Genomic DNA, 25,834 nt, shown 5'->3' on the forward strand with positions numbered 1-25,834 from the left:
GTAAAACTGGTAGGTATGATTCTTACCCATTAAGAGCTTTCACTCTAAGGAAAAGGCTAATTTTGACTTCAAAAACTACTAAACAGCCAGACTGTAGAGAAATGAATAGGCAATTGAAAAGAGAGGTGGGGCAAAAGAGGGTTTCCAAGTTGTTGTGAAGCAGGGATAATATCTTAGTAACATATCCTATTAATCCAGGTTAACCTCAAGGAGAAAGGAGGTAAGGGAAGCAGCTGAAAGGGTTTGGAGAAAAACAACAACACCATGAAAGGTAGAAACAAGTAATATAAAAAAAAACTAAAAAAAAAAAAAAAAACTACTCACTGCCAGGATTTTTGAAATATGCAGCTCATCACCAGGAACTGATATGACTTAATCCTGTAACACTTATTATTTTTGGCATTGTCTTAAGAGTATGGATTGTGGCATGGAGTTTACGGATCCATTTCTGCACTCTACAGGAATAAAACTTCAATATTTCTTTTTATTAGCCACAAATTATACCACATTTCTTATATTTACAACTCATGAATAAAATTTACTTTTTAAGATTTTAGCCTGTCACTGTGTATTGAGAGTCCACATACATCGCAGCGTCTACTTATGGTCTTCTGAATCGAAGCACCACACTAAAACTGAACTTTAAGCTAAAGGTTCCTGAACATGAGTTGTAAACCAAATTTGTAGAAAATCAGGGATAGACATTGTTGAGTCAGAAGGTAAGCATCCCAGGGCACAGATGGCATGTGGCAAACACAAAGCTATAGAAGTGGTAATAAGGGAATAAAAATGAGTTGTATTGATTTCGTTAGTACCTGTCATTTGTTAGAAGATTATATAATCATCTTTGGAATGGCCTATTAACACAAATTTAATAATAAATCTCCATCCCCATGTTAAATGAGCCAGGACAAGTATTGTTCATTATTATGTTCCTATAAGAAAGGCTATAGCAATATTTTGATATTGTAACATTTAACATTTAATGTAACACTAAACATTTTGATGTTTAGTGAATTTGTAAAAGTTGACCTAAGCACCAAGGGGTCTGGGTTGAAGAAAAATACTTTTTTCCCCCCTTTACAAGTTCCGTGGTATAAAATGTGTACCCTGTTTTTAAGGAACAGGCCTTTTTTTAATCATCCTGACTGGTTTATTTCTCATCATCAAAGCGGGCAACATACCATCTACATGTCACTCACATGAAATAACTAGATGGACTCTGAATAAGATCTAGGTGCAAAAGACCCCTGAGTGTACATTTATTGAAATGAAGGTTGAAGTCTTTAAGGATATCCACCCAGGTATCTTATGTAATCTTCTATCAGGATTGTATCTCCATTTCAGTTTGTATGACACTCCCTATTGTGAATAGGATAAAGACTCATTGTTACTGTCAGGCCTGTTTTCAAACTGAATATTCATCCAGTCCTCTGTGGCTGCCATTTTTATCACGCATTCAGAACAGCTTCCCTTTGCCGATCTGCCATCTTCCTGCAAATCACTGTTTCACTTGTATGATTTCTAGTGAGACAAGCTTAGACCTGGCTGCCTTTCTCTCAGTAACAGAGAAAAGAAACGTCTCTTGGTGCCTGTGCTGCAAAGAAAGTTGATTCATGTGTAAATGATCATTTGGCCTTTATTTGCTTGGCCTGTGGAGAGTACACAGGCAGATAAAAGGTTCGGTGGGTCAGGGCTCAGTGTGCAGGTTTCTCCGGTGGCTACAATGACAGTGTTAGAATTGTTGTCAGAGATTATCAGACACGCTGTGATGTCTTATCATTATTTATTTGCAGTTTTCTGCGTAAAGTGAACTGTAACATGGAAGGTGCTTCTATAGTAATAGGACTCCGTGTACCTGCCCCCTGTTTGTTTTGGCTCATATTCTAACTAAGAAAAATTGGTTTGTGTTTTCTTGAAGTTGGACCTGGTATCTTGATGTTTCTGCCATCAGTGTTTCTGGCTTCGGCCTATCTCCTTTTTCTTCTACCTCGTGTTTTTATTTCTTCAAACTTGGATGTTGTCCAAGTTGTTGTGAAGCAGGGATAATATCTTAGTAACATATCCTATTAATCCAGGTAGATGTAAAATGCTGTTGGCTAGAATGTCTAGCTGCTTCTAGGCACTATGCAGAAATTGGATAGTTATAGAAACTGCAGTATCTGTCCTCTGTGACTCAGTTGGTTTTCTTTAAAATGAAATTGCTTACCAAGCATTCATTATTATCTTCACTATTAAAGGAGGCAAACAAAGGTTTAGCGTTGGTTGTTTGGTTTTTTTTTTACCACATTATATCAACCCTCTAGGTGTACAGCTAAAATGAATTTATAAGGGGTGTGTGTATGTGTGTGTATAAAAAACATTAAGAAATGCATTAATAAATCCCAAAATGATATGATGCCTTCAGTCTACTTTTATTATGTAGGTCGTATAATGTGTGTCAGAAGGGTAGAGCTGATGTATCTATTTCTGCTGCTTTTATTGATTTGTGTAATTCATATTATGTATATATGTTGTCACATTATGATCCATGTTATTTTTTAAAGTATGTTAGATGCTTTAACATAAATATATTCTCTTGGAAACCAGACAATATATTTTATAACACCTACCTTAGTAAGTTGGTGTTTATCAGAACATTATTGATTCATAACCCCTTTGGTAAGCTTTCCTCTACTACCGTAAAATTAAATGAGTTTTGAATAATGCAATTAGTATTTTAAAATACTGCCTTCATTTTCTTCAAAAAGTTATCTTTGCTGTTGAAAAAATTATGTCTGGAAACAAATTCCTGTCCCTTAGACAAAAAGGTATAATTTTTCATTGCAATTTTTGCTATTCCATGAGGGAAACAACTCACTGTTTAGAGTATACCTATAATTAACTATATGTACATTTCCTTTAGTTCCTTGTCACCAAGGCCTGAACAGTGAGGTGATCTCTCCTTCCTTCTCCTTTCACCTTCTGTTCCACTTTCCACTTCCTTCTCCTTTCACCTTCTGTTCCACTTTCCACTTCTGTTTCCACTTTCTGGTGGTGGTTCCACCACCAGAGCCCAGCTGAGATATGGAAGGAAGACAGTCCTACTCCGTTGTTATAAATGCTCTTAGACAAGTTTTAACCCGGCACAGTCCCTCCTGCAGCCTCCCTTGCATGGAATGGAGAGAGATGGGTATATATGAAACCTACTTATCCCTTTCCCTTCACTAGTTAAAATCACTTCTTGTCTTCTCCTAATTTTCTTTCTCACCTCCTCCTAGGCTGAAGTAGTTCACTGAGTTTAGGCCAAGTGGAAAATGAAAAACCAAGAGCTTTCCTTCTAGGAGAAGGGGAATGCTAGTTCAGCTACCTTACCCTTGTCCCAAACGGTAACGTTCTAGAAGAGTACGTATTTTTAGCCTATGAAAACTGGCACAGATAATTGTTGTAGCACTTGTTTGACTACAGTGTTTATAGTTTTGTTTGAACCAGAAGAGAGAATGGAGAAAGCACAGTGAGGAAAACAGAAGAGAGTGGATAACAGAATAAAAGAATATGGATAAAACTCAAAAGATGGAGTTCTCGAGCATAGACTTGCTTAATCTCATTTATCTACCCAGTGATACACTGTGAGGCTGTGGGAAAAGTGACAATAATTATATCAAGACCATCATCTCAGTGTTCCTGGCATGCACACAGAGTTGTAAGGAAGTCATATAATTTTGTTTGTACATTTGTATAATTGGTGTCTTACTACAGATATTTAGTTAGGTGTGTATAAATACATTTCATGTATATGTGTATGGTATACGGCATACAAATATAACACTTGAGTGTAAGTATGAACAGTTGTGACAATTTTTCTAAGAATATATCATATGCATCTGTGTTGAGATAGGCATGCTATAATTATGACAATTAAAGACATTTAAAGGTAGCAAACAGATTTGTTTTTATATATAATAATTTATTTACCCTGGTAGCTGAACTCAACACAGTATCTCCTTTTTAGCTTACTTTATCCTTGAGGGGATAATGTGTTTTAATTAAGCCCTCTTGTCTACAAGCAGTAGAGACCCACTCAGCTAGCTTGGATTGAATTTATAGTTTGTCTCCTAAAGAAGATTCGTACAGAGAATATAAGAACTGAACTCTGTCCCAAAAGTGTAATTTCAGCCATTTAGACTTCCTGACGTTGTTCTAATGTGAAAGGAATAGAAGTTATCCTGAGGGTGCTCATTGTCTTGCCACTGGAAAATCACTGACAATTAATATTGCTGTCCAAGCTCCTACTTTTGCCACTTGTCTCTCATGGGACATATATTTTTCTAGAGGAATCAGTTTCTCTCTGTCATTCCTCTACTCACTATTCATGGACCAGCTTCTTCCTCTTTTTTTTTTTTTTTTTTTATTTTATTATTTTTTTTTTTTTTTTGCTTCTTCCTCTTACTTACTCTTTCTGCCCACTCCGAACTTCAGTGAACGAATAGCCTTTGGGTCTCTCCAGTTCTGATTTTACTCCAGCCGCAGTCTCCCCAGTATCTTGGTTTCTTTCACCAAATTCTGAAGAAATTTCTTTTTTTCTCATCTCTTTGCTTCAGATCATAGACTATGGTGCTATCAGTTGGCTGCACTTAGGTCAGTATCTATCGCAGGCTCAGTCGGCTATGGATGGCTGGATGGACAGTGCAGGATTATATGGAAAAAAAAAAATAAGATGGCCCTGCTGCTGTCCTTTGAAACAGGTCTATAATCAACTTAGTTCATTACAGGCGGTGGTTGGTGAGCAGGTACCGTCACTGACACCTCTAGTATGTATATATAACCTGAACTATATATAACACAGGTTAACTCCCTGATATGGGGACTGTTAACCAAACTGTTAACATGATCCATAGCTTACATGTCACTCCTCAACAAAGTCTCGGGCTACCCTCTCCCTGTGCTCTGACCATATGGTCCCGTAGTGCTCTGTATTTCATCACCATCCTAAAACTCATCAGTGTAATTCTAATTACTTAATGCCTCCCTCCTCTCATAAACTCTAAGTCTATGAAAAGAGGGACCATATCTTTCCTGCTCACCATTAAGCCCCCTGAACCTGGCCCAGTTCCTGGCATGTAACAGCATCCAAATGTTTAAAGTACTTGATTAATAAATGCCTTAAACCTTTAGGAATCAAGGGGTTTAAATTAGAAGTTTAGTGATCATCCAAAAACCAACTCTTCTTCCTAAATATCCCCATTTCTGATGGCAATATCAGTATTTGTCACATAGGTCCTGATTCATCCCTGTCTCCATCATCAAGGCAGTCATATTCTCTTGTTCTTTGTTTTTCTTTTATCTGTAATTTCCTCTCCATTGCCATTGCCAGCTGTCTCAGTCCAGGTCTTCTTTACCTCCACCAACCTGATCTCCTGGTCTCTAAGCTCTCACCCTCTTTATATCCTACAAAACTCACTAAAAAGCAGATTTTCACACCTCTTTCTCTATGAGAAAAACTTTGTTGGCTCTGCTCCTGCTTAAAGAATGAAATCCAAGTTCTTAAGCCCTTCACTCTCTTGTTCTGCTGAATCTCTAATTAGGTTTTCTACCACTGTCCTACATGAACCTCTTCGTTCTGTCCAATGAGTCTACCTCTCACCTCCAAATACATTATGAGGCTCTCCAGCCACGCTTGTTCACTTTTCTTCCTCCTTCCACAGGACTTAACTATCCCTCTTCTTCTTGCAAAACCCACGTTCTACTTTCTACACGAAGTTGTTTCTACTGCCCAGTCCTCAGTAATCACTTATTATTCTACGGTTAGAGAACTTAGTATCTCTGCCCTTCAGCTGACCTTACCAAAGGCTACCTAACAATACTGGGTGTTTTTTTTTTTTTTTATGTACAGTGTGATACAGTATGATAGTGAGGAGTGTGAACTGCAGTCAGACTGCCTAGGTTCAAATCCTGCCTCCACAAGTTAACATTTGGGTAAACTGAGCAAGGTGCCCAACCCCTGTGAACTTGAGCTATGTCATCTCTAAAAGGGGGATGATAACAGCACTTTCCTGTCATGAGAGTTCAGTGTAGTAAATCATCTAAAGCACAGTGAGCGCTCAGTAAATGTTTTTTACAAAAAGTATTTGCTCATTATCGATTAACTGGCTATTTTTAGATACCTGTTATGTGCTAGGCACTGTCCTAGTTAGAAACTGTATAAAGGGGTTGAGATAAGAACCTCTCCTGGCAAGGAAGTCACTTCTATTCTATCTCCCAATTAGACTCCAAGCTCCTTGCAGTCACATTCACATAATCCATACATCTTTACTGGATATTTGCTGTCTTCACAAACCCTTTGCCAGACACAAGGAATTACAAGGAGGCATAATATAAAGTCCATTACATGTCAGCTACACCAGAATTAAATAAAAAAATTAGAAGTCCATGACCTTCGAGACCATAATGACTAAAGGCCCTGTCATTGTGCTTTACACATGGTGAGAGCTCAATAACATTTATTGGCATCAAAGAGCATGGCAGTGATGATGAAGACTCTAGAGCACCACAATTTCTAGCCTCTTTTTAGAGCTGTTAACTTTATTTGGCTTCTTCATGTCTTCATTTTCCACTGAATGAATGCCAGGAAGTCATTTTCAATTTTTTTTCTTTCTGATCAAGGCTTAGATAATGTCTGCTTCTTTTGGTAGCTAAATATCCCCCAAACTCAGTTTCATGCTTCAGTGAGAAGATATTATGGTATTGCCAATGGAAACCACTTCGCATTTGGGCAACATCATGATGTCTACGTGGCTCAGATTCAAGTTTCAGTATAGATTCTGGTTCCTGCACATTTGCTGTCAAAAACCACTTTATAGGAGCCAAACTGTGGAACCCTTCCAAGTGTTAGGCACTATTAGAAGTACCATTAAAGTACTGCAGAGTTTCAGAAGATTATGAAATTCTGATTTTTGTAACATAACATGTCCTATGGTACCTCCATGAAATTTTAATGAGTCCCTTGTTTCTGTCATGGGGCAAAAAGCAATTAATATCCCCCATTTTTTGTACCATTGTAGGTTTAGAGACAGCTCTGAGTTGAAACTTCTAAAATAATTATGTGCTGTTTTATACAACAGTGGATAGATAGAACAATTCTGGTTTTCAAATGTACCTGTGAAATAAAACATCAAGAAAACATCATTGTTTTTATTTATGCTGTATAGCTTAATCTCCTCCCCAAATCCTGTCCCTCTTTACTTTCTCGGTCAGCCTGCAGGGAAGAGGACATATACAAGACATAATAATTAAAATGAAGATTTTTATAACATCAAAACTAGTTAGAGATCAAGATAATTGTCCATCAGCCTATGGTATGATAATTATATTAATTTAGCATAAAATTTATCTCTTTCCTTACAGTCAAGGCGGAAAAGGAAATAATGACTGACAGTATCTTCCTCACTGAAAAACTAAAGCAGATACACTCTTCTGAAAAGATAGTTTCTTTGCAATAAATAACAAAGAAATCATACATATTTACTTGTAAGCAACCAGTTATTTATGGAATTCTTTTAGTGTCTCCTTCCCCCCACTAGGTTGTAAACTCCTTGAAGTCAGGGACCACACGTATCTTATTAATCACCATGTCCCCAGCTCCTAGTAAAAAATGTTGGTTGAAATTAAGATGAAATGAAATCACGTGGATTCTTAGCCAAAAAACACTGACTAAATTAATGGGCCACCTCTTCCATGAATGTAGTTAGCATTCCTTATACTGTTAATTTTTTAAAGTATTGTATTTTTATTTTTTTCAGCTTTATTGAGGGTATAGTTGACAATATTCTAAGACATTTAAAGTGTACCTCATGATGATTCGATGTACATACATAGTGAAAGGATTCCTCCCATCTAGTTAATTAACATATCCGTCACCTTGAATATTTCTTTCTTATATTTGGTGACAATATTTAAGTTCTACTTTCAGCAAATTTCATTTATCCAATATATTCTTATTAACATATTCCCCGTGTTATACATTAGACCCTCAGACGTTATTCATCCTATAATTGAAAGTTTGTATCCTTTTACCAACCTCTCCCTATTCCCCCCAACTCCAAACCCTGGCAACCACTTTTTTTCTCTGTTTCTAAATGTTTGACATTTTTCTTCTCAGATTCCACATATAACTGATTGCAGGCAGTATTTGTCTTTCTCTGCCTGGCTTATTTCACTTAGCATAATGCCCTCAAAGTCCATTCATGTTGTTGCTAGTGGCCAGATTTCCTTTTTTCTCATGGCTGAATGATATTCCCCCATGTGTGTATATATATTTTGATATATTCATCCATTGATGGACACCTAGGTAATTTCCATATCTTGACTATTGTGAACAGTGTTGCAATGATCATGGGAGTGCAGATATCCCTTTGATACCCTGTTTTCGTTTCCCTTGGATAGATACTCAGAGTTGGGATTGCTGGATCACTTTGTAGTTCGTTTTATTATTTTTTAAGATTTTATTTATTTACAGAGACAGTGAGACAGCACAGCAGAGGTAGTGGGAGAAGCAGGCTCCCCACTGAGCAGGGAGCCCGATGCAAGGCTCGATTCCAGGGCCCTGGGATCATGAACCAAAGGCAAACCTTAACTAACAAAGCCACTCAAGTGCCTCTAGGATTGCTGGGTCACTTCATAGTTCTATTTTTAATTTCTTGAAGACCCTCCATACTGTTTTCCCTAGTGGCTATACCAATTTACATTCCTCCCATCAATACACAGAGTTCCCTTTTATCCACATCCTGGCCAACACTTCTATCTCTTGTCTTTTTGATAATAGCCATTCTAACAAGTGCAGTGTTTTATCTCATTATGGTTTTGATTTGCGTTTCCCTGTCGAGCACCTTTTCATGACCCCTAATTATCACATATGTTATTTGCAAATATTTTCTCCCATTTCATTTTGTTGATGGTTTGTTCGGACTTTGATTTTTTTTTTTGTTTTTGTTTTAGGGTTTTTTGTTTTGTTTTGTTTTGTTTTTGATGCATGCATGCTTTTCAGTTTGATACAATTGCGCTTGTTTATTCTTGCTTTTGATACCTTTGCTTTGGTAAAGCAAAAAATCTTTGCCAAGACCGATGTCTACGGAGTTTTCTTCTGTTTTCCTCCAGAAGTTTTACAGTTTGGGGTCTTATGTTCAAATCTTTAATCCATTTTGAGTTGATTTTTGTGTATGGTGTAAGAAAATGGTCCAATTTCATTCTTCTGTTTATGGCCGCCCAGTTTTCCAAATATCATTTATTGAAGAGACTATCTTTTCCCCATTGGATATTCTTGGTTCCTGGGTTCTCTACTCTGTTCTAATGATCTACATATCTGTTATTATGCCATACCATACTGTTTTGTCTACTATAAGTTTGTAATAGTTTGAAATCAGGAAGTGTGATGCCTCTAGCTTTGTTACTCTTTCGCAAGATAGCTTTGGATATCCGGAATCTTTTGTAGTTCCATACAAATTTTAGGATTGTGGGACACCTGGGTGGCTCAGCGGTTGAGCATCTGCCTTTGACTCAGGTCATGATCCTGGGGTCCTGGGATCAAGTCCCGCATCAGGCTCCCTGTGAAAAGCCTACTTCCCCCTCTGCCTATGTCTCTGCCTCTGTGTGTGTGTCTCATGAATAAATAATTAAAATATTTTTTAAAAAAAGGAAATTTTAGGATTGTATACTCTAGTTCTATGAAAAATACCATGATACTTTTGATAGAGATTGCATTGAATCTGTAAATCGTTTTTGAAAAGTATGAACATTTTAACAATATTAATTCTTCAACTCCATGAGCACAGAATATCTTTCCATTTACTTGTGTCTTCAGTGTCTTTCATCGATGTCTTATTTTCAGTATATAGTTATTTTACCTCATTGGTTAAATTTATTACTAAATATTTTATTCTTTTTGATGGGACTGAAAATAGGATTATTTCCTTCATTTCTTTTCCTGATACTGTTAACTTTTTTACTGATGACCAATAAAAACCTATAAAGAGAGAATGGAGAAAAAAATATGATGCAATAAAATAAGTGCCTATAATATAGCATTAAATTGTGATTCGGTGATGAGGCTCATATAGGAGACTGCATTAAAATTTACCATAACTTATTATAACTTTACTATAGCCAAAGATGACCATTCAGCCTTCACAGAGAAAAAGTTATATGGATCCTCATGCTTATCTAATGTAGATAATAGCCATTTATTCACTAAAAAATCTACAAAGAAATAAGAAGCATCATTTTAAAGAAAACTACACATTGTATAGCAAATGTAATTATTGTTATTTTAGCAGAAGGGTCTCTTTATTAGTTTACTTTACTGAAGGTACAATATAGTAGAAATAGTGTCGGTTTAATTAGAAGGTTTGTACTGCCATGTCATTTTCATTATAGGCAGAATTTATGCATCCAAATATAACTTCTCATATAACATTGAAATTTCATTTTAATGCCATTTACCATAAAGTACAATTTGGAATAAGGCAGGTATGTCTTGGATTCCCTCCAAGGGGTCACGAATACTGTAATCCCAAGGATGGGCCTTGTTCTTGTTTTCCTTATACACCCACTACCCATCAAATATCTGGCATATAGGCACTTAGAAAATGTTTGGACTACATGATGGTATAAGTTTGGGTTTTGGCTTTGGTTTTTGCTTTACCATGTAAGTTATTGAAGGGCTTAAAGCCACGTGCCGGAACAAATTTTAAAAAATCTGCCATATACTGTTGTAGATAGTGTTGGTTTTTCTTTTCTGGGGAGAAACAAAAGAAAAATGTGTAGGCTGTTGCATTTGTGTTTGTTTCTTTTAAAATCTTTTTAGGGGGATCCCCAGGTGGCTCAGTGGTTTAGCGCCTGCCGTTGGCCCAGGGTGTGATCCTGGAGACCCGGGATCGAGTCCCATGTCGGGCTCCCTGCATGGAGCCTGCTTCTCCCTCTGCCTGTGTCTCTGCCTCTCTCTCTCTCTCTCCCTCTCTCTCTCTCTCTTTGTGTCTCTCATGAATAAATAAATAAAATCTTTTAAAATAAATAAATAAATAAATAAATAAATTGAATAAAATCTTTTTAAATGGGAAAATATGTTAAAGATAAAAATAATGAACAGTGTCTTGTTTCTTCTTTTTACCATACTTTTCCAAAATAAATATGACTAGTACAGGACTCGTTAAAATTATTTTTGTTAAATAGAAACAGCTCCTTTTAGTGAGAGTCCTACTGATACAAAAGCCACGAAGAAGCAGCAAATTCAGTTTTTAGCCAAATACACAGTTAAAATTATGCTTCTTATATTTCCAGAAGCTTTTAACAATCATATTTTCTATGGTCATTTTACTCAACAGATTGGGTTACTAAGAATAGTAGACCTATCAGCAGATTAGAAGAAAAACCTGCATTATCTTGTCATTTTTAACATTTGGAATGTAGCACCTACACCTATGTTTTTGAAAAGCATTTAAAGAATTTTTGAATTATTTTTATTTTTTCCTAATAGTATATTCTTTTCTCTAGAGAAGATAACATTTGAATTTAAGTACTTATCTCGAAAAAATGTCTCTATTTCATTTTTAAATCAATTTACCATTTACTAAGCTCCCAACTATTTCAGAAAACTTTACCAGTCAGTCATTCAGTCAATCAACAAATGTTTAGTACACACCTGGTATGTACCAGGCACTGTTCTAGGCACTGCAGTGGGACACAGCAGCAGACATAGCAAAGTTCCTGACCTGAAGGGGGTTACATTGTAGTTAGAGCATATGGACAACTAACAAGCAAGCCAAAAAAACGCTAGTAAATAAAGAAACAAACAAATTATTTTAGTCGCTAGTTAAGAGTTGTATTGTGACAAACATTTAGGAAGACACTGAGTTGAAGAGTGACTGAGCAGGAAGTGGGAATGCAGTGTGACTCTCCTTGAATTAATCATTTTCCCCCTTTGAGACTGCTTGGTCCTGTTACTGCTGCTGCACACCATTGAACTCTTTGAAAACAACATGCTTTCTTTGTACTGCAGAGCAATATAACATCACAAACAGAGTCATTTTCTCAAGGAGAAGTGAATGGAAATACACTAACTAGTTCAGTCACATTTTCTGCCCCTTCCCTTATGCATCGCTCACTAGAGTTAAAGATGAAACTTCCCACCTGTTCGCCACCACCACTTACACAATGTGGTATGCCCTAAGGCATGTAAGGAGAATCAGATGCTGGGCAGAAAAAAAAAACAAAAATCATGTGTCCTCTATAGGTACTAAATAGAGACATGTGTAGGTGACACCATGTTTAAATGGATAAGAGAAAAAAAAGTATTAAGTTTTCCATTACAAGGGGTGCCTGAGTAGCTCAGTGGATGAGCATCTGCCTTTGGCTCTGGTCGTGATGCTGGGGTTCTGGGATCAAATCCTGTATCGGGCTCCTCGCAGGGAGCCTGCTTCTCCCTCTGCCTATGTCTCTGCCTCTCTCTCTGTGTCTCTCATGAATGAATAAATAAAATCTTAAAACCAGAAGTTTTCCATTACTGGTAGATTATAAGTGTAAAGCTGTCCTATAATTTGGTTCAAGTTGATTTCTACTTTATATATTTTATGCATCTATGTACCTATATATATAGACATAATATATACTTATAATCATTTATATGCAAATGATAGTATTACCTAAAAACCAATCTCTTGCAGTATATCTAGGGAGTAAAGAATATAAGAATCTAATATATCTAGTATGGAGGTTCCTCAAAAAGTTAAAAATAGAACTGCCAAAAAATAAAAATAAAATAAAAAATAAAAAAAGAACTGCTTTATGATCCAGCAGTGGCACTACTGGATATTTACCCAAAAAATACGAGAACACTAATCCAAAAGGATACATGCACCCCTATGTTTATAGCAGCATTATTTACAATAGCCAAAATATGAAAGCAATCCAAATGTCCACCAAATGATGAATGGATAAAGAAAACGTGGTGTGTATATATATATATATACAATGGAATATTTTTCAGCTATAAAAAAGAATGAAGTCTTGCCATTTACAACAACATGAAAGGAGCTAGAGAGTATAAAGCTTAGAGAAACAAGTCAGTCAGAGAAAGACAAATACCGTATGATTTCACTCATATATGAGATTTAAGAAACAAAACAGGGTGCTGGGTGGCTCAGTCAGTTAAGCATCTGACTCTTGATTTTGGCTCAGGTCATGATTTCAGGGTTGTGAGATCGAGCCTCACATCAGGCTCTGCACTGGGAGCCTGCTTGGGATTCTTCTTCTCCCTCTCCCTCTTCCTCTGCCTCTCCCATCCCCCACTCGAGCTCTCTCACTGACTCACTCTCTCTCTAAAAAAAAAAAAAAAAGAAAAAAGAAAAAAGTAAGAGAGAGAGCAGAGGCAAACCAAGAAACAGACACTTAAGTGTAGAGGACAAACTGACAGTTACTGGGGCGGGGAGGGGTATAGAGGAAATAGGTGATAGGAATTAAGGAGGGCACCTGTCATGATGAGCACCATCATGTATGGAAGTGTGGAATCGCATATAACAAAACTAATAGGACAGTGTATGTTAACTAACTGAAATTAAAATAAAAACTTTTTTAAAACCCTCATGTCTGAATATTAGTTTTTCAGGTTAATATTTCCATTCAATATTAGTATTAATGGAAATTATTATTTCCATTTAGAAGGTGCTTTAGAATGTATAAAATACTTTCATTATATCATGGAGTCTTCAATAACAGTGATGTGAAATAGATACTATTATTATCTTCATTTTATGTGTAAAGAAACTGAGACTCAGCCTGGTGATTTGCTAGGAAGTGTTAGAACCGGGTGCCCAGGAGTTATGACTGAGGCCGCCGTGCTTTCCGCTGCACTGTAGCTACAAATAGATATTTCAAGAGGAAGCAGACACAAAAAGAAGTAGAAAGTTGATAGGATTGTGAATCTGATGCTATGGCTAACACATCAATGAGAAAGTAATCAACAGTGTCTTTTAGCAACAGAAGGCTGCAGGGATAAGACTGAAAAATGGGTCTCAGATTCAGTCAGAAAACTAATCAATAATTTTTTTTTTTAAGCCAAGTTTCTAAACAGCAAAGTGGTGATAATAAAGTTTTGCATTTATCAAGGAGGAACTGATTTTTTTTAATGGAGGGTTCCCATGCCAAGAACATGTTCAATTAATTCTGTGAACAAATAGACACAACAGTTCAATAGGTAGTCAAGATAGGTAATAAATTTGGGGAAACTCAAGAATGCTAAAAGGAACAAGGACAGTACAATAGAAATATAATGATAACAAGGAAAGGAAAAATACATTTTTCATGTGATGTTCCAACAAGCATTCTAAGGTAGAAAGTACCTTTCCGTGATCTGTTGGGAAAGAAGTATAGACACATAGAAGAGAAGGTATCTCAAGCTAAGAGTTCTAGACACCATTAGCGGATGTTCCCCCAGCACTTATCTTTACTGGCTGGTGTATTTTTAGTGACTGAATGAACATAGGATGGACCACAGGCTTCACCACAGGAAAGGTTCTTCAGATTTTCACTCTTATAGGAAACCCTTGCCATGGTCACCATAAACTCTCTGCTGGTGGACCTCTGGGGGAACTTGATGCTAAAAAGCATTTTGAGGAGGTCACTACCATAGAAAACTACTCAGAATCACTAGTTTTCTTTATTTTTTTCCTATTTTCGGACTCTCGGAATACCACTAGATAATATGCTTTTCAAGGACAGAACCAGAAGTCTCAGTCACACCTGGCACAGTGTCTAGCATATAGGAGCAAGTCAATAAATGTTTATTGAACTGAACTACATTATTCTAAAATGCAAACTCAGAGGACCCTGAGTCACTCATTTATTCGGATACTCAACAAAAGCCAAAAACGTGTGAGCCTAGATGCCGCTGCTTGCCAGTTCTGTGACTTTAGGTAGTTCACAATTTAACCTCTCCAAGCCTCAGTTTCCATGTCCATGATTTATTTAGAGATAACAGTTTCCTCCCTACTAACCCCACTGGTTTATTAGAAGGATAGAATCTGATAGTACATGTGAAGATAAACTAGAAGTTACCAAGTGCTGTACAAAAAAAAAAAAAACTTTACCTGTGGAAACAATAGTGCCAAAATGCTCCAGTGGTCAGCAGGTTTCTTGGTCAAACCTAAAGGCTGGGTTCCATAAAGGTAAGCAGGCTTCTTTTGAGCAGGTCTTCTTGATGTCTTTCACTTAGAAGTTAGTACTGTGAAAGTAGGAGAAAGGGTTAAAATGGGAATGAATAGCTTTTTTTGCTATGTAATCAAAAGAAAGCCTCCAGTTCATATAGGTGGTACCAAAATATTCCAATAATACTAGTCACCCTCATTTTTCAAGCAGGACCATATGGCAGATACTACACTTGCAGTTTACCTATGTCATCTTCAGTTCTCATCACAAATTGCAAAGTAGATACTATTGCTCTTAGTCCCATTCTTACAGATTAAAGAAAGAAATGGGATTAAATAACTTGCCCAAGATTACAGCTAGTAAACAGCATTTTACAGTTAAGGAAATGAGCACTGAGAAACAAGTAACCTAAAACAGTATTTGCTCTTTCGTACTTTTCTCTCCTTTTTTTCAGCCTGCTACAACTCTAGCTGATACCTGTATTTCCTCTAAACTAAAATTTTCCAAAATGTGTTTTCTGAAATAGAAGTCCAGAAAACTGTCCCAAGAAAACTCACTGGTCAAATATGTTTGGGAGATGGTACACATTGAAATCCTCCCTTGTGGCGTGCCTGGCTGGCTCCATCAGTGGAACATGGGACTCTTGATCTCTTGTGAGTTCAAGCCCCATGTAGAGATTAAAAATAAAATCGTTTAAAAAAAAAAAAGAAAAAGAAGTCTTCCCTTCTGTGTGTCACAGTGCATGTTAGCACACAGATACCTCCAAGAAAGGCTGCAATAAGGAGCTTTCCTTTGAACATACCCTTGAGTCAACAGCTGTTGGTATCCCACAAAGCCAGAGGCCCACAGAATAAACTTTAAGAAAAGTTAAACGTTGAATAAGCTTAACAGTAAGTGCAGTAATCATTATGCCAGTCTTTATGCCACTATCCCAATAGACATGGAACACAATCCTCTCCATAAAATATATGTAAAATTATTGGAAATATACAGTCAGTCTGATAATTTTCCTAGATGTGTTCAACCAATTTCCTAGAGATTCTTCAAGGTAATTTTTTCCTAACCCTGACATCAACTGATAATAATGAAAGACAACAGAAATTCAGGTCATTTTCTCATGTAAGAAATTGTACTGTGATAAATGATTGAATTTATTTTATGGCACTGAAAATGATTATCCTAATAATTAAATATTAGTTTAAATTGGTGTTTTTAAACCTGTGTAATAAGCATTTCTACTTGGAGGAGAAGGTGATGTTGATCAAAACTACTTCTTTCCATTTCCTCTTCTAAAAACCAGGAGAAAAATGAAGAACATTAATTCATTTAGTCCTATCAGATAGGATTCTCCAGTTACTTAAGAGTTATTTAAAACTTCTTCCCGGTTTGGTACCGAACTATATCTGAACTTCAAATACTTTTTGAATCAACTCAAATAAAAAATACTACATTTTCTCCTTTTATTCTTGGAAAACATTAGGTACATTGCCTGTTTTTGTTACTTCATTGTCATATATTTTGTTAAAATGCCAGAGTTTAAATTATTATTATATGCCCATTAGTTCTGCTGCCTTGGGATGTAATGACTCATATTAGTAGTCTATGTAATAAAAAGGGTTGGTGAATTTTTACTGAACTGTCCTTTTGGGACTATAATTTTTAACACTCTCTAGAAGCTTTGCAAATCCTTTAGTGATAAAGTGCTCTTACTGTACTGTCTTTATCATTGACAAGTTGTTAAGAACCAGAACTGCCTATTACCTGTAAATGTTGAGCATGACACCATGTTGATCTGACAGGTTCCTTACTTGGAGAGTCACCAAGAATACATGATTAGAATGTCACCATCTTATAAGCAAATAAGGTGATTTTGTAATCTTGTGAGCAGTAATTTTAGACTGTTCTCTGCAATTTAGTAGATGAGTTCATCTTTTTGAGATAGAGTTACCAAACACTATCCAATTAATACAGACATATTCTTTTGCTAGGTTTTAAATCATTGAGGACTGTGGAAGAAAAGAAAGAACTGGTGTAGGCTAATGAGCTAGTACTTTCAGGAGGTTTTAATTCCTGATTTTGTCCAGAGATGAAAAATACGTCCTAAGCAAAAAATTTTATTCAGTGACACAAATTAAATATTATTATATTCTTTTATTAAGTATGGTGCTTTTATTATTATATTTCTATCTGAGGTATATTTTGAAGTATATTAAAGTTTATTTCTTTTTTAAATATGAATGTTGCATATAGTGAAATGATCAGATCTTCAGTATAAAAACTGTTGAAGTTTGAAAGATGTATATACCCGTTGTAACCACTACCCTGTTAAGGATATATAGAACATTTCCCTCACCTCCAAAATTTTATTCTTCCTTCCAGTCAGTTCTCCTTGCCCTCCCACCTCACCCCTGAAACCTCTGTTCTAACCTATCTCCATAGGTTTTTGTTTTTGTTTTTGTTTTGCCTCTTCTTAAACTTCACATAAATGCCATTTAGAGCTTATACTTTTTTGTATTTGGCTTCTTTCACCTGAGATTCATCCAAATTGTTTTATGTATCAGTAGTTCTTTTCAATTACCAAGTAGTATCAGTTTGATGAATATATCACAATTTATGTATCCATTCATCTTTCTCCTGTTGATGGACATTTTGACTGTGTCTAATTTTTAGCTATTATGAATAAAGCTTCTGTGAACATTTTTCTTACATGCCTTTTTGTAGAAATTTGTTTTCTTACCTATTAGATCAATAGCTAGTAGTAGGAGTGCTAAGTCATGAGGTAGATATATCTGTATTATTAAAATCTGTCAAAATTTTTACCAAAGTGATTGTACCATTTTGCACTCTTATGACAGTTCTAGTTGAGTTTCTGTACATCCTTACCAACATTTGTGTTGTAGCCTTTCAAATTTTAGTTTGAATTGGAGTAAGCAGTCCATTTAAATTTCATGTAATTATTGATATCATTGTTTATGTCTCTCTGTATGTTATTTGCATTCTGTTTGTCTGGGTTTTGTGGGGGGGTTGTATTTTATTTTAATTGCTCTAAAAGTCTTTTAGTATGCATTTTTGTGTTATTTTTTAATGGTTGCTCTAGGGATTAAAGGTTGATCTCTGCATCCTTATCATTGTCTACTCAGAGTTAACATTGTACATTGTCATGTAAAGTAAGGAGTTTACAACATTGTAATTCCATTTATCCTCTACCCTTTTATTTTTATACTTAAATGTATTTTAAAAGTTTTATTTATTTATGTAATGTGTACACCCAAAGTAGGGCTCCAACTCACAACCCCTAAATCAGGAGTCAGGTGCCTCTCTTGGCATATATTTTAAATCCATGTACACTAAAACCACAGAATACATTGTTATAAATTTTGCATTAAAGATTCCTTTGGGGGATCCCTGGGTGGCGCAGCGGTTTGGCGCCTGCCTTTGGCCCAGGGCGCGATCCTGGAGACCCGGGATCAAATCCCATGTCGGGCTCCCGGTGCATGGAGCCTGCTTCTCCCTCTGCCTGTGTCTCTGCCTCTCTCTCTCTCTGTGACTATCATTAAAAAAAAAAAGAAGAAGAAAAGAAAAGAAAAAAAGATTCCTTTGTAAAAATAAATGAAAAATAAGGTTCCATTGTATTTTTTTTGTAGTAGAAGAGAATATGGTCTTTATTTTTGCCCTTAGGTTTACCATTTCCATTACTGGGCATATCTTGTAGATTGAAGTTTTGCCAAGTATTATTTCTCTCTAACCTAAAGAACTTCCTCTGGCATGTCCCATAGTGCAGATCTGCTGACCACAAATTCTCCCTTTTATTGTTTACCTGAAAATATCTTTATTTTGCCTTTTTTCTCTTTTTTTATATTTTAATTCCAGCAGAGTTAACATTATTTCATCTTAATTTTTAAAACAATTTTTTTTTCTGTTTGGAAATAGAGTTCTGGGTTGATGAGGAGTTTTTTTCTTTCATTTTTTTAAGTTGTAATTTCCTTGTCTTTGACCTCTGTTGTTCGTGATGAGAAGTCAGCAGTCCCCTGTATCATTATTCTGCTGTATGTACTAATGTCTTTTTCACCCCTCCTACTTTCAAGATTTTTTATCTTTGAGTTGTACTAGCCTTACTATGATGTGTCTATGTGCTTTTCTTTTTATTCATCCTGTTCACCATTTGCTGGACTTCCTTGACTCATAAATTAATGTTTTTCACCTAATTTATGATTCATGGATATTATTCATTCGAATGTTTTTGCTTCCCTATTCCTTTTTTCTTCTCCTCTGGGACTCCAATTACACAAAAGCTAGGTGGCTTTATGTTGTCTCACAGGTCACTCAGACCTTCTTTCTTTTTTTTTAACTATCTTTTTTCTTCGTTGGCTTGGATGATTCCTGTTCATCAGTTTTCAAGTTCACTGAAGCTTTTTTTCCGCTTTGTCCAGTTGGGTATTAGTCCAGCCAGTGAATTTTCCCTTCAGATATTATACTTTACAGTTCTTGTATTTCTAGTTGGCTTTTTTTTTTTTTTAAGGTTTTTATTTGTCTGTTAAAATATCTTTCACTCATTAGAGCCATTTCTTTAAGTTCTTGGACATATTTATAACAATTGCTTTCAAGTTTTGGTTTGCTAATTCTAATGCCTGGGTCATCTTTTTTTTTTTTTAAGATTTTATTTATTTATTAATGAGAGACAAAGAGAGAGAGAGGCAGACATAGGCAGAGAAATAAGCAGGCTCCGTGCCGGGAACCTGATGTGGGACTCGATCCCAAGACCCCGGGATCATGTAGGCAGACTCTCAGCCACTGAGCCAGCCAGGCCCTGTGTCTGGGTCATCTTTAGGTCCATTTCTATTGTTTTGTCCTGCCATCCCCACCCCTTCACTTCGGATCACTGTTTACTCTTTTTTTTCCTGCCTATCTAGTAAGTTTTTGTTATATGGACATTATGGTGGTGAGTCGTTGAGTTTTTTCAATTCTGTCAATGACCTTGAGTTTCTTCAGATGTAGTTTGACACTTTGTTATGGTGAGTTTTTCCCTTAGGTTTAGGTGAAAACTTTGGACCTGACAGATTATCTTTACTCCTTCTGGGTTTCACAGTGGAAAGACCAAGGGGTTAGTTAATCCAGCCTCTCTAAACTGACAGCCTTCTACCAGTTCCTTGGAGTCTTCTCCCTGCGAACACAGTTCAGAATTCAACTGAAAACAACTTGTACGTGGATTTCGAACTTCCCCTCTGTGGTAGGGTAGCAGTTCTGGTATCCCCCAGTTCCATCTCTGGATATGGCAGGCCAATAACTGCAGCCTTTTGCTTGGGTTCTAACCATTCTGTACCTTGAAGAAAAAAATTCTTTGGGGTGAAGAGCTACCCAGTGTAGATCCCCTAATTGAAAGGTTTAATCCCCTTCAGTATCTATCTGCTTTAGGTGGTTCTTCCATGTGTTACATTTTGTCCAGAGTTTATCATTATTACCAACGGTTAACTGACTAGTAGAACAAGAACCTTCAGTATAGTATTTTTAATGTACTTGTGTTGAACTATGGTTTTTTATGTTATGAAAGTAATGCATTTTGAAAACAAGCAAACATGTGCTTATGTATAGGGGAAAAATGAGTAAAATAATCTATTCCAGGCTGTTATTTGTGGTTGGTAGAATGCCTGGTGATTTCTGTTTTTTTTCTTTCATGTTTTCTACTTTTTCTTAAAACAAACATAGGTTTAAGCAGTAAAATCCTTTCTTTGCTCTCCCAGGCATAGTTTATTTATCATTACTCTTTGTAATATTTATCATGATTCTTTGTAACCTTTGATATATTTAATATTATGATTTCACTAGAGTGACTGAAAACCTAGCAATATATCTGTATGGCAGATTATTTTTCTGCTTTTAGGAATAGAGAATTTGGGACAAATCAAAGTTAAATGGCTTATCTAGAATTTCATGCATATTGATAGAGTAGCCAGAAATAGATCTTAAATTTTAAGTCCCTCAGTTCAGCTGTGTAAACTATTTCTAGGCCATCAGCAACCATGTATGTAGTTAATTCTGTATTTTCTAATGGGTATGGAAGAAAATTGTCATAGTTGAATATAAGCCTCAAATATTTTAGAAACTTGACTTTAGACACTGATTTCAGTCTCCTCTCCATCAAATAAATATTTTACTAGAATTTCTAGCAAATAGAATACTTGACTGATTTTAAATTTTAATTCAAATAACCTTCCAAGAGCTAGCAAGGAAATCCCAGGAAGGCATGCCTTGAAATAGTCAGGAATTTTCTTCTTTCTGAATTGCAAGCTTCTTTATAAAATAGAGTCAAATGGATATTTGTTAGTCGCTGGTAGATATTCCTTAAACAGGAATATTTTCATCATATTCTTATGTTTTTATGCAGATAATTGACTAAAACTATCATAGAACATAGTGATAGAATTTGTGTTGTCATTCTGAAGTTTCAAATTGAAACCAAATGAAACTATCTTTTTAAAGATCTATAAAAAAAACAGAAATAAAAGGAAATAATTATTAAACCTTCATAGTTTTCTAAAAATAAATATATAAATAAAAATAAACCTTCATAGTTTTCACTATGTGATCCTGGACTCTATTCTGTGCTAGACAAAATGCCTTATGTACAACTGGCAAAATCGGCATACAAATGGTAGAGTAAAAAATATATCCTATCAGTGTAAAATCTGAATTTGATAACATAACAGAATTTCATTGTTGGTAGGAAATACATACTAAAGGATGTGATATTTATACCCTACTCTCAAATAGTTCAGAAAAAAATAGTATTTGTGTATATACATATGTATATATGTACACAAAGTGAAAAAGTAAATAATAAAACAAATGTCACAAATATTTTTAAAAATTGGAAATCTGGGTTAGAGATATGTAGGAGTCAACTGTATTATTTTTGCAACTTTTTGTGAGTTTGAAGTTTATTTTTAAAATAAAATTTATTTTTAAATTTAATACTTCTGGGTTCGTTTTCTTAGAATACATTCAAATCAGTGCTTTTCATTTCTCAGTCTAAAACCTCAGAATCACATCACTATACATAATTTATCACTAAATTTTATATTTTTAATAAAAGAAAATTTGGAACTTGAATTGCTAACCAAAAGAATATCCTCATGTTTGAATTTACTTGCAAAAATTGTGATGAATTTAGGTAAGTAGAAATAAAAAAAAAATACTGACTAAACAGAACAATTTTATTAAGAATGACACAGTCACAAATGAATTTTATTTCCAAAGTTGTTTTAAATGATAATTGTTCATAAAAATATCCACTCAAATTGTGTATGTTTTCCACCATATGTAACACTGTAATTAAGCATCTGTCAACATTTCTAGTGGTTTTAAATTTGTATAGTCTTGCTCTGGGGCCTAAAACTTCACTATTTAAATTGTTTAACCAGAGACCTCATTAAAAAGTAAGATTTTTTCTTTTTCTTTTCCTTTTTGATAGGTTATTGAATAATACAAGAATAGTTAGATTAAGAAATATAAAGATTCTTATTTTTCCCCTTGTGAAAACCTAAAGTAATTTTAATCCAGAAGTTTTAATTTGCCTTGTAAGATTAATCCAGTTATTTTTAGGGGTAATTTTTCAAAGTGCAGAGTTACTATACTTCATAATGATACATCTTATTTGTCTTATTATATAATTTGATAGTTTTTAAGTACATAATCCTCTTTTTAAATATGTAATTATGAGCTGGTATCACTGTCCACAAGGCTGTCTGAACTATGAGAAAAGAATTTTTTAAATCCAGAGTTATGAATAGTAATACTGACTTTTAATGAAATTCTTTTTTATAGAACTGCTTTCTTTAATTACAACTTTAATTTGTAAGATACTCACTTTTCTGAATAAGTTGGATATTTTCTCTGTGGTCATAAAACTTGAACTGTTATAATTTAGGTAGGTCCACGGTAAATCTAAAATAAAGCACAAAGTACTATCAGTTATAAAGTAAATGCAGTGTTTTGACTTGCATATATATAAAATATAAGTTTAAATTTTAAGCAAAAATCATTCCCAGAATTTCAAAAAATGTTCTCTAATAATTACTGTGGGTACTACATTTCAGTGTCTTGGGGATTATGTCATCCCAGATTCTTAACATTTTCACTATTTCACCTTTAAAGACGAGAATCAAGATTTTTACAATTCAGCATATTTCACTGAGGCCATGCTGCCCTTCATCCTTTTAGCTGCTCTTTCATGTGAGGAAGAGACGTGAGTTATATGAAAGTGAAAATGTTGCTTTCTCTTACAAGATTTCTTTTACAACATTCTGAAAATGTTGTAAGTCTACAACAAGCTTATTGCACTATGTTGGAAGAAAACTATTCTTTTTAAAAATACTGATCTGGAGTGGATGCACAGAAGCCTCATGTTTAGGAAATGACCTATTGATTAGCTGTCTAAAGTTAGAAGCACTGACCTTGAGGCTTTTTCTTCAATAGGCTTGCATTTATGGTTTATGAAAGATTGCTGTCCATAGTCAGCTGAGAGCAAGTGCTCACTTCCCTCAGTCAGGACACATACGAGTTGCTTTTTTAGCAAAAACGATAGTGATATGAATCTAAAGAAAGAACAGGGACACAGATTTCTTAGGAATATTGAGCTAACCAATGACATTAAGAGTTATTTTCTTTTCTTTTCTTTTTTTTTTTAAGATTTTATTTATTTATGAGAGACACAGAGAGAGGCAGAGACATAGAAGGAGAAGCAGGCTCCATGCAGGGAGCCTGAAGTGGACCTCGATCCCGGGACTCCAGGATCACGCCCTGGGCTGAAGGCAGTGCTAAACCGCTAAGCCACCCAGGCTGCCCAGCCCCTATTTTTTATAGAAAGAGGAATCATCTATTGGGCACATACCCTGGTTAGGCTTCATAACCTCTGGAGTAGATATTAAAGCATATTGATGGCCCCAAAATAGAAAAAATAATGTCATCCAAGTTCTGCCAGATAATGTAACCTCAGACTTTCTGTTGCTCAAATCTTATTGGGCAAAAATATAAGTAATACAACTATCTAAAAAATAACCGAGTTGGGGGATCCCTGGGTGGCCAGCAGTTTGGTGCCTGCCTTTGGCCCAGGGCGCGATCCTGGAGTCCCGGGATCGAGTCCCCTGTCGGGCTCCCGGCATGGAGCCTGCTTCTCCCTCCTTCCGTGTCTCTCCCTCTTTCTCTGTGTGTGTGTGTGTGTCTATCATAAATAAAAATAAGTAAATAAATCTTTAAACAAAAAAACGTTAAAAAAATAACCAAGTTGTATAAAGGAGCTACAGTCCATCCATTCCTTTAGACATGATTAATTTTTCTCCTGAACAAGCCAAGCTATTACACACTATCAGGTCACCTAAAACACATCATTTGGATCTCCTCTGATTTACTTCTCCCAAGTTGCTTTGTAGTGTTGTGTTGTAAGTCCTCACCAAGGACACCAGTATAAAAAACAGGTGTTCCCCACAACTGGTTTGCTTTTACCACCTAAATACAGTGCATCATGATCAGTTGTATAACCTTCTTTGTATTGGTTAATAGGAAGCTCAGTCTAATTTTGGTCATGGTAACAAAGGGTTGCAGAAGGGGAGGTGGGCAGGAGGACAGGGTAACTGGGTGACAGGCACTAAGGAAGGCACATGATGAGATGAACACTGGGTGTTATACATGTTGGCAAATTGAATTTAAATAATCTTTTTTAAATTGGTCATCATCCAATAATTGTACAGGTCTTTGTATTAGTCAGCCTTATGAATTAGTCTCACCTTATGCTTGCCATTATCTGATTTCTCTTACTCCTTTTGTTCTTTACTCCTTTTTCTTCTGCCCTATTATATATATATATATATATATATATATATATATATATATATATGTCATCTCAGATGCTTTTTTCAATAGCAGATATGGATAAGTAACTATTAAACAAGCAAAAGTAATTCTGCTACTATTTTCTTACATAATATTATTAAATTTTTTCACTATTAAATCACCATAAAGGTATATGGTGATTTAATAGTGTGTAAGTATAGTGTAAAAGTATATAGCTTTTAGCCCCCCTTTTCACAACTTGTAAATATATTTTTTCTAGTATATGGGTTATAGCATTCTTTAATAATGGAACTACTAAAGTGCTTTTGTCTTAATAATCTAGGTTTTCCTTCATTTGCAACTTCTTTTAGGCAAATTTTCCACAGTCCTCATTTTTCTACTAATGGATATAATTGTTGACCCAGAAACATTGAAATCTGACTAACTGAAGACATCTTTTTTTCAATAATCTACATCTTTCTTTTTTACTGTGCAGATGAATCCTCCACCTTAGTTAATCTTGTAAGTTGATTCATGGACTTTCCCATCAGTATGACTTTTTAAGTTTTGTCTGTAGGGACACCTGGGTGGCTCAGCGGCTTAGCATCTGCCTTCGGCCCAGGGCGTGATCCTGGAGTCCTGGGATCAAGTCCCACATCGGGCTCCCTGCATGGAGCCTGCTTCTCCCTCTGCCTATATCTCTGCCTCTCTCTGTCTCTCATGAATAGATAAATAAAATCTTTTAAAAAATTTATCTGTGGAGTAGAAATAAAATAATAGATTCTACCCACCGATCAGTGATACCAAAGGATATATGTGAGATTATTTGGGAAATCAA

At 35.5% G+C, this 25,834-nt stretch overlaps 1 protein-coding gene and 1 long non-coding RNA gene across 14 annotated transcripts in view; one reads left to right on the plus strand and one right to left on the minus strand.

Moving 5' to 3' along the window:
- The window catches only part of LOC112915491 (uncharacterized), a 29,915-nt gene extending 6,156 nt beyond the window's left edge, over nucleotides 1-23,759 (minus strand). The window contains exons 1-3 of the long non-coding RNA XR_003234080.2: nucleotides 23,622-23,759; nucleotides 23,036-23,112; nucleotides 15,114-15,247 (exon numbers count right to left, since the gene is read on the minus strand). This is a non-coding gene — a long non-coding RNA (uncharacterized lncRNA). The remainder of the gene's footprint in view (nucleotides 1-15,113; nucleotides 15,248-23,035; nucleotides 23,113-23,621) is intronic.
- Nucleotides 1-25,834, plus strand: part of ARB2A (ARB2 cotranscriptional regulator A) — a 413,243-nt gene that overhangs the window by 365,634 nt on the left and 21,775 nt on the right. Inside the window, exon 10 of one of the 13 annotated variants that reach the window (XM_072736788.1) lies at nucleotides 10,838-10,881. The exons of the other annotated variants lie outside the window; for them this stretch is intronic. Within the exon in view, the coding sequence (XP_072592889.1) occupies nucleotides 10,838-10,866 (29 nt within the window). The 3' untranslated portion in view covers nucleotides 10,867-10,881. Of the gene's footprint in view, nucleotides 1-10,837; nucleotides 10,882-25,834 lie in introns of those variants that run through there. 13 annotated transcript variants of the gene reach the window in all.

Source organism: Vulpes vulpes, chromosome 14 (assembly GCF_048418805.1).
Source record: "Vulpes vulpes isolate BD-2025 chromosome 14, VulVul3, whole genome shotgun sequence".
Taxonomy (NCBI): domain Eukaryota; kingdom Metazoa; phylum Chordata; class Mammalia; order Carnivora; family Canidae; genus Vulpes; species Vulpes vulpes.